The 17899-nt window shown below is 35.5% G+C and overlaps 4 protein-coding genes and 1 non-coding gene across 6 annotated transcripts; all 5 read left to right on the top strand.

Annotated features, from left to right (window-relative positions):
* Positions 1-8275: 8275 nt before the first annotated feature.
* On the top strand, positions 8276-9633 carry K10D11.7 (the record flags this gene model as incomplete). Of its 2 annotated transcripts, NM_001083227.3 has the most annotated exons (3): positions 8276-8407; positions 9147-9262; positions 9317-9633. In NM_001083227.3, the coding sequence occupies 3 exons, from the start codon at positions 8338-8340 to the stop codon at positions 9584-9586; spliced, it is 456 nt and encodes a 151-aa protein (NP_001076696.1). The 2 variants fall into 2 exon arrangements, with proteins under 2 accessions (NP_001076696.1, NP_001368471.1); NM_001380496.1 differs by lacking the exons at positions 8276-8407; positions 9147-9262 and having other exon boundaries at positions 9389-9586.
* Positions 9634-9785: 152 nt separating this feature from the next.
* K10D11.4 (CUB-like domain-containing protein) lies at positions 9786-12129 on the top strand. Its single transcript, NM_070090.4, has 7 exons — positions 9786-9863; positions 10223-10439; positions 10494-10612; positions 10659-10872; positions 10926-11041; positions 11088-11643; positions 11919-12129. Exons 1-7 carry the CDS (start codon positions 9800-9802, stop codon positions 12103-12105), a joined length of 1473 nt encoding a protein of 490 aa, NP_502491.3. The 5' UTR covers positions 9786-9799; the 3' UTR covers positions 12106-12129.
* On the top strand, positions 10262-10282 carry 21ur-8871. Its single transcript, NR_056863.1, has one exon.
* Positions 12130-12472: 343 nt separating the features above from the next.
* Positions 12473-14577, top strand: K10D11.5 (CUB-like domain-containing protein). Its single transcript, NM_070089.5, has 7 exons — positions 12473-12545; positions 12591-12709; positions 12757-12869; positions 12983-13095; positions 13359-13917; positions 13961-14287; positions 14341-14577. Exons 1-7 carry the CDS (start codon positions 12482-12484, stop codon positions 14534-14536), a joined length of 1491 nt encoding a protein of 496 aa, NP_502490.1. The 5' UTR covers positions 12473-12481; the 3' UTR covers positions 14537-14577.
* Positions 14578-14806: 229 nt separating this feature from the next.
* K10D11.6 (CUB-like domain-containing protein) lies at positions 14807-17539 on the top strand. The gene is made up of 11 exons (NM_070088.4): positions 14807-14966; positions 15220-15451; positions 15595-15713; positions 15763-15869; positions 15920-16142; positions 16415-16637; positions 16710-16819; positions 16865-16969; positions 17023-17134; positions 17183-17337; positions 17382-17539. Exons 1-11 carry the CDS (start codon positions 14897-14899, stop codon positions 17429-17431), a joined length of 1506 nt encoding a protein of 501 aa, NP_502489.1. The 5' UTR covers positions 14807-14896; the 3' UTR covers positions 17432-17539.
* The last annotated feature ends 360 nt before the right edge of the window (positions 17540-17899 follow it).

Genomic DNA, 17899 nt, shown 5'->3' with positions numbered 1-17899 from the left:
TTAATTGACTATATAAAAGGAATAAGGACAAGTTATCCGTAAATTTTTTTTCTGAAAATGTAGAAATTTCCTAGTCGCTATCCTAGAAAAAGTAAATATTAGCTAAATGTTATAACTGTTTTGTCATTTTGTGCATGCAGACTTTTTTGGAAAACTGAACAACTTGAAACGTCATCAAACAAAAATTTTGACAGAAATTTAGTTAATTTATGTTTTTAAGAATTTTTATTAACTTACCATTAAACCTGATAAATTTTTCAGAGATACAACATATTTTTGTATAAATTTTCACGAAAAATGAACTTTTTTCGAAATTGCCAAAAAAGCACCAAAAATGTTCAAAACCCCAAAAACCACAAATTTTATGACGTTCTCGATAGTTGACAAAAACATTCCAAAAATGACAGAAAAGCTACAAAATGACAACTGAATGATTCGTTTGAATGGGCGAAAAGACAGAGAGAATTTGCCTCATGAAAATCTGAGAAAAGTGTGTGGCGGGGGACCCCTAGTCAGTGTCAGATATTTTCGGTTTTGCTCAAGACGAATGGCCCCGTGGGGGAATCTTGTAGAGAAGGAGGGATCGAAAAGGAGATGCTTTCACACATACACCCCTTCAAACGAAAATCGAATCATGACTACAACAAAGGAACTAAAATTCACGGGATTCTTGCTTCTTTCAGATATCTGCGTACGTATAACTAGGTCACATTGTAAATCGAAAATCAAAATCCAAAACTTTTTGGTTTCTAAACTTCACTGTTACTCTATCTCGTTTAGGTATTTTTCTAGTTTCCTGCATTAAAGTTATTTAAGTTATAAATTTTAAAGTCGAACAATGCTCTAAAACTATCACTCTTTGCGAAAAACAAGTCTGAACATTCTACACTTTAATATTTTTGTTTATAATTTTTCTAAGAACTCCTCTGGTTTTCTGGAATTTCACATATATTTAGAGACTAGAAGATGGAAAAAAAGAAAAAAAAAACAACAAAGTGGACCCTTGTCACGCGAACTTGTATGAGAAAAACTGAGAAAGAAACCAGTGGTAAGAGTAAGAAAACAAATAAATACCACACAAAACTCTTGTCCACCATTCTCAAAAAAATCACAAATTTTTAGAGCGGGGGAGGTAGGGGGGGACATTACTTTTGTACTATTCCTGAAAAAATGTGTCATCCTGATGGTATATGCAATTGATAGTACCAATATTTCAATGAGACACGATTTTTTCCGGTTTTCATGGAAGTTTGCGAGTTTTTGATTCTCCTAAACTTATGAAATTTTGGGTTACAGTATCTAAAAAATAATTAGCATTAGAAAAAAATTACGAAAAAATCATGAAAAATTCAAAAATTTTAAAAGCCTAGAGGAGCCTGTTCAAAAATTTCTGAAAGCATTGAGTCAAATGCCTGAAGTGAAAGATTTTTATTGGAAAATTGGTTGAGGTCATGGGAAAATGAAAAAATTACAAACAATACCAACAGGTATAAGAGAAATTGATTCAAAAACTCGGAAAGCCAAGAAAAAAATCTGAACTCTATGAGTAAAACACCTAAATTTACAGTTTTGCCCAAACAAAATAAGTTGAAGTAAAAAAAATATTAGGAAAAATTACGAAAAAACCCTTTAGAAAGAAGGAAATTTCGGTGTTTAAACATTAACAGCCAAAAAGTGGGCGGAGCCTAAATTGGGTGATTTTTTAAAACTCAAACATTCAAATTTTGAACGAATTGATCAGCAGTAAAGAAAAAAATGAAGAATAAACCCCGTCTGCTTCTTGGCTTTTGTCAGTTTTGATTACAAAATGAAATCTATGGGAAATCAACCACGCACATTTTTATTTTCGCTTCAATTTTCTCCTCATCATCTTCTTCATTTCCAGCGCCTTTTATTTACGATTCACCCCTATCCGTGTCATGTTGTATGTGTGTGTGGGGGCAATAAAAACCAAAAAGACATTTTCAATCAGAATCTCAAGATCGCCTCAAGCATATTTCGGCGGCTCCTTCACCCCCTTTTCTAGTGTCTCCTGCGCATACACACACACACATGCAAATATCAGTTAGAGAAGTGGAAAACAAGAGATATGGGGGAGAATGCTCCGAAGAGCTCGAATGAGATGGTTCATAGTCAAAAGGTGAGAATTTGAGGATGTGTTGAGTGGCGGAGATAAAGCCGCGAAGAAAGATCATGAATTTTCAAAAAAGATTACATTTTTTTGAAAAAGACTGCCTAGAACAATGTGCTGAAACTCTGCTGAAACTGTAGAAAAATTACAGAAAAACGATTGAGGTTAGCCTGATGGAACTCAGGATTAGACAAAGTCAGCGCCAAGTAAGCCTACTGCCTACAAAATTCTGGCAGGAACTAAGCCACCAAAAACAAAGGTAAACTAGGATAAAACTATCAAATAATTAGAAAGTGTTCCCAAAAATCAGAAAATTGCAATCAAATAGTCAAAGAAAGGATGTTTGATTGCCACCGACAACGAAAAGGGAGTCTGAATGATGCCTGCGATGCGTGAAATGTGGTTCTTTTGTCTGGCGTGTTGCGGAATCAGATACGGTTTCGATTTCCGAAAAACAAGAAGAAGAAGATTCCAGGAATAAATTTGAATATGTGTACGAGTAGGGAGAAGACCTGCACCCAAACAAAAGCTAAAGTGTAAAGCCGAAGAAAAAACTTTGGGGGAAAGACAAGTCACGTTCAATTAGTACTGGGACTCTTTGAATATTTCTCCAGAATCGGAAAGAAAATTATGAACTGAAGAGCGGATGCAGGTGGTGGTAGTGATGGAGAAGCAGGTGCTGATGGGGCACCGACGCCAGATGGTCTGGGTCACTTGCCACGTTGGCAAAAAAAATGGACAGAGTGCCGGTGGGTGCCATGTGGAGAACGAATGAGAGCGGGGCGACGACACATGGGAATGGAGTACTACAAAACAGAAAAAAAGTGGGTGAGAGGAAGAGAGAGAGGGACACTCAATGATATGATGATGATCGGCGCCATAATTTGTGGGAATGTCCTGAACACCATTCTGGTGGACATCAAAAGATGGATAAGAGAATGAGGAGTTAATGAGTTTTTGGAATATAAGAACAGGAAGTAGTGAGGAAACTAGATTGGTTAAAGAGCCGAAATTTGTTCAGATGTTTTAATTCCAAAGATCATCTATATGTTTTTTTTTGGTAATTCGGAAATACTTTCGATCAAAAAATTCAATTGTTTTTTTCAGAAAAAATTGAATAAGAACTCCAAAAAGCTTCTAGAAAAGTATATACCTCTAAAAATATCAAAAGTCTAATAAAAGCCATTTTTGGAGCAATTTTACGAGTTTCCAAATCAGAATAAAAGTAATGAAAAATGTACGGGAAAATTTAGATTAATTGTAAGTTTATTTTCAAAAACAAAGCTTTCAAATTTCAAATACTCTAAAAATCAATTAAAAAAATGTGTGAAAATCGCTTTTGGAAAAATTCTAAAGACCTTGAAAATTTTCAGATCGAAATTCTAGGAGTTGAAGCTTAATTTTTAGCTTAACCTAACAAGTAAGCTAAAAGCCCATTCCAGAGTCTTGTGGGGGTTACTGTATCAGAAGTAGTAAAAATGTTTGTTTTCCCAATCTATTAAATATGTTAGCAAACATCTCCTGAACCTACGTCACGTTTCCCACAGTGCTTAATCTCTCCCGATGAACCATAAATGACGTGTGAACGATCAATAAATAAGTGGAACTTGCTCTATTTAGCCACCGGATAACCTTGAGACTGGGCAGGTAGTAGTGTGCCAAGTTCAAGTACAACAGTTTGCATAGTCCTTTTTTGTCTTCTAAATAGGTTAGTCAAACAGTCTCTAGTGTCCACCGACAGAGAAAAAATGAAGGTAATTTGTCCGGCCAATTGCACTTTTCGGATTTGCAGACAAATCGGGGGAGGCCCAACTAGTACTGGCTGGAGAGGTGGAAAGGCAAAACGAGTGGGGGGATAATAATCAAAAATTTATGGGTTAGGGTTAGGGTGTGCAAAGAAAGGAAAAGGCGGTCAAAAAGAAAAAGAACCCATCACTCATTTGTGGGATCATCAAGGGGGCTGAAAAAGAAGAAGAAGTGAGTGAGTGACAAATGAGCAAGTAATTCGGAGCGAAAGAGTATTTGACAGGGGGATCAAAATATAGAATGGAGTAAAAACAAAATCAGCAACAAAAAATTCCGTTCATTGCTGTGACTGCAAGTCCTATAAAATTCATAACCGTTATATGGGCGTGACTTGCTTTACCACGCCCATTTTTAGGATTCGGCTGGGATTGAGAACAAAGAAATAAGAAAAAAAAGAGTTTGACTTTTCCACCAAAAAATCTAAATTTTCAAAACAAATTGGCGCCATTTAGTTTTTTGAACTTAATTTAGGCAGGAAATTTGAACTAAAATTGTTCCATTTTTTGTTTTTGCCTGAAAATTTAGGTTTTTTTTTCAATAAATTTAGGAAGAAATTCCTTTTGATAATATTTCCCAAAAGTTGAAAGCAGATTTTTTTGGTATAAAACCCCTTTTAGTCGGTAGAAAACGCTTGAAAAACACTGAAAATCATTATGGGAGGCACCGACCAATCAGCCCCGCGCCAGCACAGAACGCTGATTGGCCGTCGCCGGTTTGCGCGCGGATTTGAATTTTTGTTTCAGCCTTAAACTCAAAACTGTCATTTTTTAGATGTATAATACATATACATAGCCTAGAGCTTCTCAACTTTATAATTTACAGCTTTCCCCAAACTCAAAAACGTACAGTATCAATTCACGAAAAAAAAGAGAGCACTCGGTGACAGGAAACTTTGAAACTTCCATTGTAGTACACACAATCGGCTGCTGACCACAATAACGGTCCCTCTCACTCACTCTTTGCGCTTTCATTCAGAAACGGAGACGTGCAGTACAACAGAGGTACTGTACTGATCACGGAGACGCAGAGTGCAAAAGGATTGTCATAGAGATGGAGGGTGGGCACTTGAACGGGCCGCCACTGTATGTATATATGTATAATATAAATACGGGCGATGGGGGGAAGCGACGTCTCCCCCCGATCCGTCCGTCCGTTGACTGTTCTTTTTCAATGTCGGAATATCATGGAAAAGCTCGGAAACGCAGAGATTCAAATGTGAAAAGTTCGTTTTTTTATGGAGATGCGGATCAGCTGCTGCTGCTGGACATCCATACATCGGATCGGCTTGCACGATTAGCGGACGCAGTCGACGGACGGCGAACGGTTATTATTGAGGAAATAGGGCAGAATCGTTAAAAATAAAGAGAAGCGGTTGAACGATGAGTTCTAGTTTACTGAATACTGTTTTTTTTTTGAGATTCTTTGCGAGGTGATCCGAGGCGTCTTCTTTGCACCCTACCGGAAGGCATTTGTCGTCACGGTGTTAAAGGTATGGTCAATTAGGAAATTATATAAAGTTGCTACTATAGTGCTAGAATGCCAAAATATCATAGTTGAAATTTTCAAATTGTTTTGAAATGCTTTATTTACAAACGAGGGGCAAACGCAGTTTTCGCCTATCATAACTTAGGAAACTTTTTTTCGTTTTATATTTTAAATGCGTTTCAAGTTTTTGTATTTAAACATTCTAGAAGTACGAATCTGCAGCAATGCTCGAAATTGCTCAAAAAAGGCTACATTTCGAAAAAAAAATTTCACCAAAAATGGGCTTCTTAGTAGGATGTTAGTTGAAAAATTGATTATCACAATAAAAGATTAAGAATTGACTAAACACATAAAACCTTTTAATTAGGCTCCACCTACATCTTGCTTTCAATTTGGTTTGTTTCCAAACTTCTGGAGAATTTTTCTGCAAGAATTTCAAACTAATCAACCGGAACAAGATTTAAAAGCTTAATGTGAAAATTTTGTACAATGTGATTCATTTCATTGTTTTTTGAGAGGAAAACCGTTGTAGAAAAACTAAAAACTAAAACCAAAATCAAAAACATAAATCACGAGCCAAACCCAGGAAATGATACAACATGAAAAATAGACCAAATACCAGAAAAATGCCTCCACCCGGAATAGGTCTCTATGTAACTGTTCCTCATTTTAGTATAATTTTTAACAATTTCTGGGTAAAATATTCAATTAAAATATCTGAAATCGAAAAGAAGCAACTATTTTTTCAAGAAAAACACGTCCACCTATTCTCCGTCACGGAGAGCCTGAAAAAGAAGAAATAACAACATTTCCTGCAGTTGTCTATTCACAAGAGGTCCCCCATATACACACGCAAAGTAGCTGTAAGTCTGCTTTTTTCAAACAAGAATGCAAATCATCGCAAAGGAAGAGGAATGAAAATAACATTCAAGAACTCGGCGAGCAATGGAACTTTTTTGTTTTAAATTTTTAGTGAAATCAAAACACAAACAACAACAAAATCGAAAAAAAAAGAAAAAGGAGGTGAAGACGGTCACGAAGTGATTGATTGATATTTCGGCTGCCCGTGATTAAATGATAGTGATAATATATCTCTGATTTAGTAACTGTTTCCAACCAGTTTTGATTAACTTACCATTTTCTCTCTCTCTCTTTTTCTCTTCCACATGAAATCGGATCATCGGGTTATGACTTACTATTGTTTACTACACTGAATTTAATAGGATTTTTCCTTTTTTTGAGTAACCTAATTCTTCTTTTAGTAGGGCATACAAATGAAATTTATTGAACCGAATTGTAACTTTAGTTTTGAGTCTCCCTCAAAATCATCTTAAAATATTTAAAATTTTAAATTAACCATGAATATAACTGCCTTGAAACGAAGAGCCTGACCTCCATAAATCTCAAAACAAAAAATGGTTTCTAATTAGACCCAACCCACAAAAGGGGTGTTGCTTGAGAGACTCCGCCTATAAAATTGGTCGTTAGCCACCCCAAAAAAGGTGTAGACTTGTAAGCAGGCAGGCAGGCATAACATTTTTTAAAGTTCACTAAGACCACCGGCAATTTCATTTCCGCCAAGTTTAAAACACACATCAAACCTTCAAATTAGGAAATTATATATTACACTGTGAACCCAGCACGAAATTATTTGTCTACCAAAAAAGAGGGTTGAATTGATATGTACAAAAATAGGCGAGGAAACAATGAATTTTCTTATATATTTCCCAGATTCCTTCGATGAACGATATATACATAATTCAAATTTGACCTGAAGAAAAAATAGATAAATCATTCGAAGCGGAAGGTATAAAATTCAAAATGTGAAGCCCTCCCCTCTATTCTCCCCCCGGGGGATAGATGGATAATTGTAAGATGATAAACCCGTTTGAAAGAAGAGAATGTGAGGGGGATCCTGGGGTGATGGTGAATACTACACGGCAATATGATTCGATTAGAAACGAGCGTCAAATTTGTCAAATCATTTGCCCATCACCACTTGGACCGTAATTAACACCTGATTTATGAATGGCAACTGTGCGGCGTTCTTTTGGATTAACATTCCTCTGGGGATTAATATTTGCTTCTGAATTCTTCTAAATAGGAATGCATAAAGGAATAATTCAGAAAAAATCCAGTCAAAAATGAGCAAGAGCCGAGAAATGGACGGGGCCTAGATTTGATTTTATTGAAAATTTGAAAATCGCAGATAAACCGACAGAGAATTGTTGAGTAGTCCATCGCGAACATCGTCAATGTCGGCTGCACATAATGTTGTAATAGGGATATTCATTGCTTCTTATTATGTTTTCCTCAAATTTTATTGTTTCTAAGACGGTTTTTTTCGGTGAGCACAAAACCAGTGAACAATTAAAAAATTATATTTCTTGGGTCATGAAACTTTTCAAAAAATTTACAGGAATTTCCCATATTGATAAGAAAAATCACGTCAATGGCAATTGATACTGGTGAAAAGAAGAGATCGAAAATGGGGTTTAGCGCAAAAGAATACAACTACAACACAGACAGAAAGAACCATTAATTTCTTGTGTGTGAGAAATGAGTGTTACAACAAGTTGAATGTAAAAAAGAGTGGCAAAAGACAAAGGGAAATAAGGGGAAAATAATGAGAAACGATAAGAAATAACCAGACAAATTGTGCGCGGCTGTGCAACTACTTGAAAAGAGCCCTTCCGTCGCCTTGTAATTATGTGTATTTGCATACAGTTCGTACATGCTCACCCGGGGCTCCAGAAGAAGTAAATCCGCTTAGTCCCTTCCCGCCGCTGCACCAATTCCTTGTGAAAACATGACGTTGCCTCTTTTCATGTGCTTTTTCATTCGATTCATATTTTTTGAATGTTTGATCGAAAATAAAATATTCAAAAACTCAAGTTTTTATTCACATAGTCAAAATGCAATTTTCTATACTTTTAATAGTGATTTTCTCTGTAACATCGGCTAAGGTTCAGCATGCCGTGTACGGTAAGTTCTGGTTTTTAATCGGGGCAACAGCAAAATCTGGAGCTTTAAATGAAACCTAATTGTAGAATATCTTCAAGTCAAACTGAAAAAGTTCCCCATTTTGTTAGCAAATTTCTAGGGTATTGAACAAGCCTTTGTAAGCCTAGGAGCCTATATCATCTGTGTGATAACTTTCTAATTTTGCAAAAATATATAAATTATTGTCAGTAATGTTATTTGCTCATCGTGAAATATCTTTTTATAGTGCTACTGATTGGACCTACCAAAATTTTTGCTCCAAATGCTCTATTTTTCATTTTGAAATGTTTTGTAGCTGGTCTCATAATACAAATTTCCTTGGCAAACAGATCGACACTTAAATATCAAAAGATCACAACGATTGAGTTTGTATTTCGTAGGAGCTGGAAATCTTTTTATATTTGCAAATTTTTGAAGAAACTTGAAAATATACGAAATTATCCTTAAAAAATGAGCTGTAACTTGTGAAATTTTTGGTGTGAATTGCCCCAAAAACTCCATAGATAAACCAAAAAAAAGGATGATTTTGAGAAAATTTGATGTAAACTGTCTAAAAAAGTTTGCCTATATTCAAATTCGACTCTGATCACCGTTGGACCATTTTTTTGCAGTTTCGCTAACAAAAAATCGTATTAAAAAAAAATTGAAACTTACGTTAAATAGGCATACATTGAACTTTTATTTCACTTGGCGGTCAATTCTGATCATTAAAAACTTCTAGAATGCCCTGAACACCAGACGATAACTCCGAAATTTCCGATCAACACCGATGCAATCTACACTTTCCCCAGCAAAGCGTTCACTCAATTTCCAGTTAATTCTGCATGCACGTGGCTTGTAAGTTTCAAACTCTTGAAATTGATATAACAAATTTAAATAATTTTGTTTCAGGTCAATATACCCTGTAACTACACCGCCACTGTCCATCTGAAAGCAACAATTTCAGATGGAGGACATGTCACCATGACTCAGACTCCGAAGATGAATAAAACGGAAAAATTTGTTAATAATATGGAAGTGACTCGTCTTTTCTACCCGCCAAGTTTTGATATTTTCTGGTACCCTGGAGCGTCGGATGTTGGAAATCTGAAGTTCAGTCTACAATTTCAGACAATTGATCTTGAGGAAGGAGGCGAAGAAATGGAAGAAGAAGATGAATAATTGCTGGTTCTTTGCTTTTTCAAAAAATCCAATAAACTTTTATTAAAAGTGTTCGAATTTTAATTTTTTTGAAAGGAGTATGATGACGTAACTTTTCCATTTTCCCATGCCGATTCAAACATTGGGTCAATTCCGGGTTATTTGTATGCATAGCTGGAAAGAAGAAATTCCATTTCTTGAAAATGCCAAGTTCAGTTTCAAACACGACCGGTCATGATTTTGCTAGGTTTTTTACTTATTTTTGCAGTTTTCGGCGACGACGTGGTCCCGGAAAACGGTAAGATCAAAGCTGTCGCGATAGACTGGTTTGACAGCAACCACTTTGCAGGTAGACAACTTTGTAGCCTTGTAGGTAGATGTACGTTATCTTGTAGGAAAGCTTCGATTGTCTTTTATGCAGGCGTAGGCGCATAGTTTTTTGTAGGTATTTATAGGAAAGCAAAGACATACTTAAACCGCTATTTAAGCAGGACTTTTGGCAGGCTTATTGAAATAGCTTAGTAGGTAGGCGTAGGTGGTCATCTATGCAGGCATATGTCGTCGTATAGGTAAACGTACTTTTTCTTTGGGTAGATACGTCTCTGTGCCTATAGTAAGAAAATTTCAAAAATTTCAAAAAAAATTTTCCCGTTTCAGCATGCCTGGAAAAGCAGGTTGTTGAGCCGAAGAAGCCAGTGAACAGTTCAGAAGAATTCGAATTTCCCAATAACAAATCAGTTGTCTTCTTGGCGAATAAATCGTGTTCTTGGGTTATTCTGGTTCCTGGGAACTTTTTTGTCATTCTGTATATCAATGCCACCGTACCGCCGGCCGGAAGAATACGAGCAACTCAGGCTCCAAATCATACAGAAAGGTTGATTTGGCAAAACTCATTATACTGAAGTAGATAATACTTTTTTTTCTTAAGCTTCACCGATACACATGTTGAAGTTGCTCTGTTATTCGTGGCTCCAAGTTTTGAGCTCAACTGGTTTTCTGGAAACTCTTCTTCCGGAGGAATCAATTTCAGTGTGCAATGGCAGCCATGTGAGTTTCTTGATTTTAGATGCATCATCTAAAAGAGCCATTACAGTCACCGAAAACATGACATCTCAAAACTACACTCTAGAGAAAGGCGGCTCATCGGTGGTGCTGGATCATGAGGACACATACAGCCCAGTCGTTTTCAAAGCAGCCACAAAAGTTTCAATTTTATGTTTGCCAGGGTATCGACGAGAAGAAGACACATATCTCAGAACCGGCATAGTTTTTGATGGTCCAAATGTTAACAGTCCATTTTTGGGAAGGTTGGTTTTTTTTTTGATGAGAGATTTTACTGAAGACATTTTTAAAATTCCAGTTTATATTCCATCAGTCAATCTCACTCCCAACTTTTGTCATCTGGCTCTACGGTCACTATTTTCTCAATAGTTCCAATTCCTTCACACCATCATGTAATTGTTCAGGATGCCTCAAGTGAGTTGACACGAAACAATTTACCAAGTCTATGGAATAAGTTCAGTGTACGAAAATATAAGTCAAATAAGCAGCCTTAACCTCAACGAGTTCGGAGTAGAAGTGGTCCACCTAAACGCCTCATCCGGAAAATCAGTCCTTTTCACCCATATCAAAAGTAACTTGATTGATGAATATCTCATTTCGGTGGAAATCGACAAAGGTGCCGAGCTTCAAGTATATTTTGAAGGGCTCAAAGAAACTCAAAAAGTTGCAACCTATACAAGCAAAAATAATGGAACTAACTTGCCACAAAAACTTCAAGGTAGCATCAGGTATTATATGTTGACTTCTGGGAAAGCTTCTTTGTCATTGACTAGAGACAAAGGGAAGTCCAACTGGGAACATGCATTTGCGGGAAGAAAAGGATTTCTGACATCAAAGTACTGGAAGAATGATAACCCTGAATTGGAGCAGGATTCGTTTCATTTCATCGGTGTGGAGACTAAAAATTCAACTCTGTACAAGTTTCTCTATCGAGTTTTGGAGGCGGATTTGGCTGGTGATAATAGTGTTCACTTGGTGGTAGCTGATAATGCTCAGAGGATACTCTATTACGATCAGTAAGTAAATTTTGTTTTAATATTTATGTAAAACTGTTGAATAGTGTCCCAACAGAATCATACATATAAAAGGACAAAATTTGAGCTTTATGATCTTGGTGAACACATATCAAACCCAGTCTATATATATTTCTTACAAAGTATTTTTCACAGATTCCCATGTTCTTGTAGAGCTTAAAACTAATTTATTAATCTAGTCACTGTTAAAACTGGTTTTTCTGAAATTGACGCTGATTAATTAGTTTATTTAAAAATAAATATAGTTTTTTTTTCAGCCGAAGTGCAACCGAGTACACAAACGATACTGAATGGCATTCACATTATGGTCATTCGATTTCACTGGTTTATTCTTCAAATACTGCCGTGTCAAAAGGATTTTTTGCGGAGTTTGAAATAAGTTCTGCTTTTCAAAAATTTTCAATTTGGATTTTAATTTGTAATATTGTTATTTATTTGGTCTGAAATGAATAAATCATTGTTATGTTACATAAAAGCAAAATATTCACCACTCACCAGTATTTTTACTTGAAACATTACTTTTTACAGTTTTTTGATTTTGCTGAGGGCTACGGTTGTAATTCCCAAATTTGTTCCACATTATTCAGCAACAAACCCAAATTATTATTCATAAGATTCCTTTGACTCAGCATTAGCACATATGTCTTGTGAAAAGTGGTATTTCCCAATTTAGATTGAATTATAAGTTACCAGTGAATCACTTTTCGGTTTTAGAGACCAAGTGACGATGTGACGTTATCAAGAGCAAATTTGAATCACTATCAAGCATATAAAACTGTCGCCATCTATCAGTCTCACCCGTTTTTTCTTGTAGTTCGACATGAAGTTTACTCCAATTTGTGCTTTGATAGCATTACTTTTCAGTGTGAATGCAAATGCCTTCGGTAAGATATTTTTAAGTTTTTGATCTTTTAAAATATCAATTTTAGACTGTCAGGCTGGCCACTTCAATGCCCCAGTTGACACTTCAACAACAACATGGTACCCTTTAAATTTCAACGAAACCGAGCCACCATTGTTTCCAAACAACTTCAATTGTCTCTTTAACGTAACTTTTCTTTGTATAATTTTCAATTGTATAATTTCCAGTTTTAGATTATGGTCCCAGTTGGATGGAGTGCAGTTGTGAGACTAACAATGAATATGACAATACCGAGTGACTTTGCAGTATCAGTACGAGGTTTCGATAATTACGGAAATTCTGATGCGTAGGTGTCTTTTTCTTTATTCTTATCGGACGATTTACCGAATTTATATACAAATTCGAGTAAATGAGACATTATTGAAGATTTTTTGTGAGTACAATGCCATAGTATTTCAGGGTGTACACAGCGACTAACGAACATTTCTATTTCATTTCAAACGGTGGAAGTATTCAATTGAACACTAGACAACAAAATGTCAGATTTGGATTCAATTTGAGATATTATAAAAGTACGTTTTTTGTTTTTGCAAAACTGGAAAATTTTGGTTTTTCTAGGCCAAACTAGCTGAACGTTTTGAAAACTAATAAGAAAATTAATAATTCAAAAATACATAAACCTATACCAAGTTCTAAACACCACAGTCAACGCCATAGTGCAAAAGAAAAACCATTAAATTATAGAATTTCTCTAAATCGGGCTTAAAAGTCAAAAATGTGAAAAGTATGTATTTTGTCAAAAGTTTTAAAAATCCAATTGTTCACATTTTTCCAGGTGCTACTGTCTTCGATGCTTCGCATGGAAACGTGACTGTTTCGGATTTACAACCAGCCACATATTGGGCTTATCTAACGTCTCCAATTCAAATTAAAGCAGACACCAGAGTATCCCTTGTTGTGAAACCTCCACGTGATGATGAAACCTTTCAATTTTTGCGTGGTGTAATGGTATATGACGGACCTGACTGGAATTCCAAGTGTCTTGGAAATCTGCTAGAAATTGTAAAAAGAAAACAGCAACTTGTTTCTTCTAGACAGTATATGTCTGTCAGCATGCTAAGCCCATATCCGCAAACTGGAAGAACCATGCTTGTATTCCAAGATTATCAGAATACGAAGGATGTGGTACAGTACCAGGGATTTGCTTGTGATCGTATTGAAGCTTGCGGGACGGTTAGTATGGATGGAACAAATGGTCCAGCTGCAATTGCAACTGTCATGGATGATTCTACCATTGGCGCTGAGTATTTAAATAGTGCATCTGGGTCTGGAACTTTAGAAGTTTATATCGGTGGAAAAACTACGTCAAAAGCCAATGTGGTTGCTACATACAAGTAAGTTTGAATAAATATTCAATTAAATTCCTGAGAATTTCAGTCTAAATGAAACTTCATTGTACCTACCACAAGAATTCCTTGGATATGTCAGAACTTATGTGCTTACGGGAACAAATGCATTCCTCAACTTCACAAGATCCTCCTCTCAATTTAGTTCCAATGCTCGAATTGGGAGAAAAGGATTCTTTGCATCGCGTTACTTCAAATCAGGTTCACCGTCTAAATATCAGGATGGTAACGATTTCCTAAGAACCACTAACAGTCAAGTCGTCAACTTTTCCTTCTCCATTGTAGAAGCATATTTTGTGGGAAACACGACGTTGAGAATTTCAGTTTATAGTGGATCAAAATGTACTTATAACCAAACGTAAGTAAATCTAAAAAAATGTTTTTAGAGGTATGAAAATTCTGGAATTTCAGTTACACATCTTCCAACCAGCCAACACTAAACGTCAAGGTTCAAGCTCTGGGTGATCGATTTAGTTCCAGTTACAATACTTATGGTTACAGTACAAATGGATTCTATATGAACTACGAGCTTCTGAAATCTTCTGGAGCTCCCAGGATCTTTGTAATTATTTCATTTTATTTTTTTATTGTTTTGAGGTTGAACTAAACTTTATTTTGACGAAGATCTTAATAAATTTGTAAAATTTGTTTACAAGAACCATGCCCATTCGCTAATAACGTTAACAAAAAAAAAACAACTTCATGCGAATCGTTTGCGGATGGCCTGAATACATGTCGGCATCGCGTTACAAAACAAGGCACCCGACACTGTACGGTTTAGAATTAAAAAAAAACAGTTCACTAAAAAAAGATTAACTTCTCCAACCATCAACGTCATTATCGTCTCGTGTTTTATCAGTCAAGTTCTTAGCAGATTATAATACCTTTTTTGTGCAGTTATGTGACACCCAAGTCATTCTCCGCTTTAGCTTTTTATTTTAGGTCATTTTCAGGTTGAAATCTGAAAATGATTGGGATTCTATTGTGTTCTTTATTTATAGTTTTGGCACTTGGTTCTAATGATCCTGTTCAAATTCGTGAGTTTTATTGTTGAAAATGTTGACTCTATAAGTTTTGAAAATTAAACTGAATTTTAAATTCCTCGAAGTTAAGCTTTTACAAAAAATCGGAGGCCGAATTTTGCCGCAAAAAATTGATGGCTTTTGAGATTTTTGAGCTTAGCTTTTGAGCTTTTATATTTCCATCAAAAATTGGTGGCAGAGTTGTTATATTTTTTGAAAAAATGATTTTTTTCCGCGGCCACGCATCAAATCATGTTAATTTTTTCAGAATGTCCAAGTTTCAATTCTACAATAACACCTGATCTGGCTCTTCCATCAAACACTTATTATTACCCATATCCCTTTGACCAAAATTCAACTATTTCAAGCTACACGCCCAATCAATTTTGTAAATTTATCGTGGAAATTCCCAAATTACAATATGCATATTTCACAATGATGGCTGATATTAACGACGATAGTATGTTAACAATTACCGATTGCAATGGAAAATCTGAAATGTAAGGGGAAAAAATTTGATGACTTTGAGGAAGACCAAACGTTTTTATGACGTTTCTCTCCTGCTATTCATGGGAACATTTTATCAGTAACAGGATGTTAGCAGATTGTACAGTGTTTATTGCAAAAATCAGATATTTTTCAGAGTGATGACTAGTGAATTTCAGCCCTATGTTTTTGTGGGGGGCCAGTTTTCCATCAGCCTACTTGTTGGGACAAATGGAAATAATACACGATTTGCTTTCCAGGTTCAATGGAGCGATTGTAAATTGATTTGATCATATGTATACTTGTAAAAATGGAAGAATTTCAGTTCCAACTCCAAATCCGGCCTTCTACACGGTCACTAAAACCGGCCCAGCCTTGTTTTTCGATGAAATGTTGTTTGAAAACTCGGTTACAATCACTGCAGAAACAAGAGTAACTTTATTTTTTTCCAGTGCAAATTCATAAGCTAAAAAACTTTCCAGGCGACCATCGTGGCTTTTCCCTCAACGTATCCAGACTTCACGCCACTCCTCCGTATTACACTGGTATTCGATGGCCCTGATTTGAATTCTCCATACCTTGGAACTTTATTCCAAGCCTTGCGTTCCAACAAGCCAATGGTATCTAAATCGAGGCAAATGACAATTTTCACATTTCAAGAGAACTATTTGGTTGGGTCAAACTTTGTGGTTCAGGACTATTACAGTAAGATTTGTTAGTTATAAAAGTTATTTAGGCAAATATGATACTCAATTAGTTGAACATTTGGTAGCAGCTGACATTTCACGGCTTTAACAAAAATTGCCTGGTGCTACATAGTCGCAATCATTTTTCGTATATTTTATACATATGTTGTATTAAGTTTCATGCAAAATCATATTCTTTCTTATCCTCTGATAAATTTTTGATACTTTGAAAATTAAAACTTGAGAAGTCACTTCTGATGAGCTGTAAGAAAACCGACAAATAATTTTCAGACGTCCAAAACCTGTCAGAAAGTAGGGGAATAACGTGTTGGAGTCAATCATCCTGTCCAGTCACTCTGAACGCTGCAAATGGTCCGGTTTCAGCAATGACCTTGAATGCAGACGATGGAGATGAATACATCAAACGGCTGGATCTCAGCCCAGGTTCTATCCTGAAAATTTATTGTGGGGCCAAGAAAGAGGATGATGATTCAAATCTAATTGTCACTTATAAGTTTGTTTTTGATCTTAAATTTTTCTAATTCTAATTTTCTATTTTTATTTATTTTCTAATTTTAATTTTCAGTGCCGAACAATCAAAGACAAATATTCCACAAAAGTTCTACGGCGACATTATGACTTATTATTTGGCAAATGGAACTGCACTCGTTGAGCTTGCAGAGGACTCGAACTACAGTACTCAACCTCAAATTTTTTAAACTCAAATTTTGAAATTTTCAGCAAGATGGAATGATGCATCAAGTGGAAGGGAAGGATTTATGAGTTCCAGAAAGTTTGGAGAACTCGAGTTTTATCAAGATGTCTATGAAGAAATTGGAGGTTTTTGTGAGTAGCGTGTTCAGATAATTGAAAATATTTGAAATAAATTTAAACTGCAGATTTAAATTCAACATTTCAATTTGAAGTTAACGTGACCCACCTAGACGTTTCAAATGTAGCTGTGTTGACATTAACTTTTGGAAACGAAACTGGAAGTCCTACTATTCATCAGTAAGCTACTAATCTTAACAGTTTTTCTGATGAATTTCAATTTTTCAGAATCTCAAATTCGACCAATTTTCAACTGGGACAAGTTATTGAAGCAGTCGGAAGAAATATGACCGTATCGTATTTTACAAATGGCACAGCGACTAATGGTTTTTTCTTAAATTTTAAAATTAGTTCTCTGGAAACAAAATTTGCTAATTTTAAGCGTAAGTTATGCCCCGTCACTTTTAAGAAAATTGTTTAATTTCAGATCCAAAAGTGATATTGGTCATATCAGTTCTTTCAATGATGTTATTTTAATAATTGCAACTGCTGATTATAAATCCTAAATACTGGTTTCTCTCATAATTATTATGTGTTTCTTCCCTAGACTGGGGTGATGTTGAGATATAAAAGTTTAATGATTTTTTTTTCGAAAAATTTTTTCGGCTTACTCGAAAATTAGCTAAGGTAAAAGACGAACAATTTAAAAATTTGCTGGGGTTTTTGAAAAGTTCTGAATAGCGTTACATGCCACAAAAATGTGTTTTCTGGAAGATTAAAACCTTTGCTGACAGCATGCAACATCAGGCGACCGTAGTGGTGACAGTGGTCAAAATTGGGCCAGGCGTCATTTTTCGATGTTTTTCAGGGAAAATCAAAAAATCAAAAATCGAAAAATCGAAAAATTTAAATTTAAAAATTTAAAAATTTAAAATGTTCAATTAAAAAAAAATCAAAAAACCGACACCCTTGCTAGGGATACATAATTTTTTATACTAAATATTT

This window comes from Caenorhabditis elegans, chromosome IV, assembly GCF_000002985.6.
Source record: "Caenorhabditis elegans chromosome IV".
Lineage (NCBI taxonomy): Eukaryota > Metazoa > Nematoda > Chromadorea > Rhabditida > Rhabditidae > Caenorhabditis > Caenorhabditis elegans.
Note: the sequence above shows the minus strand (reverse complement) of the source record. Positions and strands in the feature narration are given on the sequence as shown.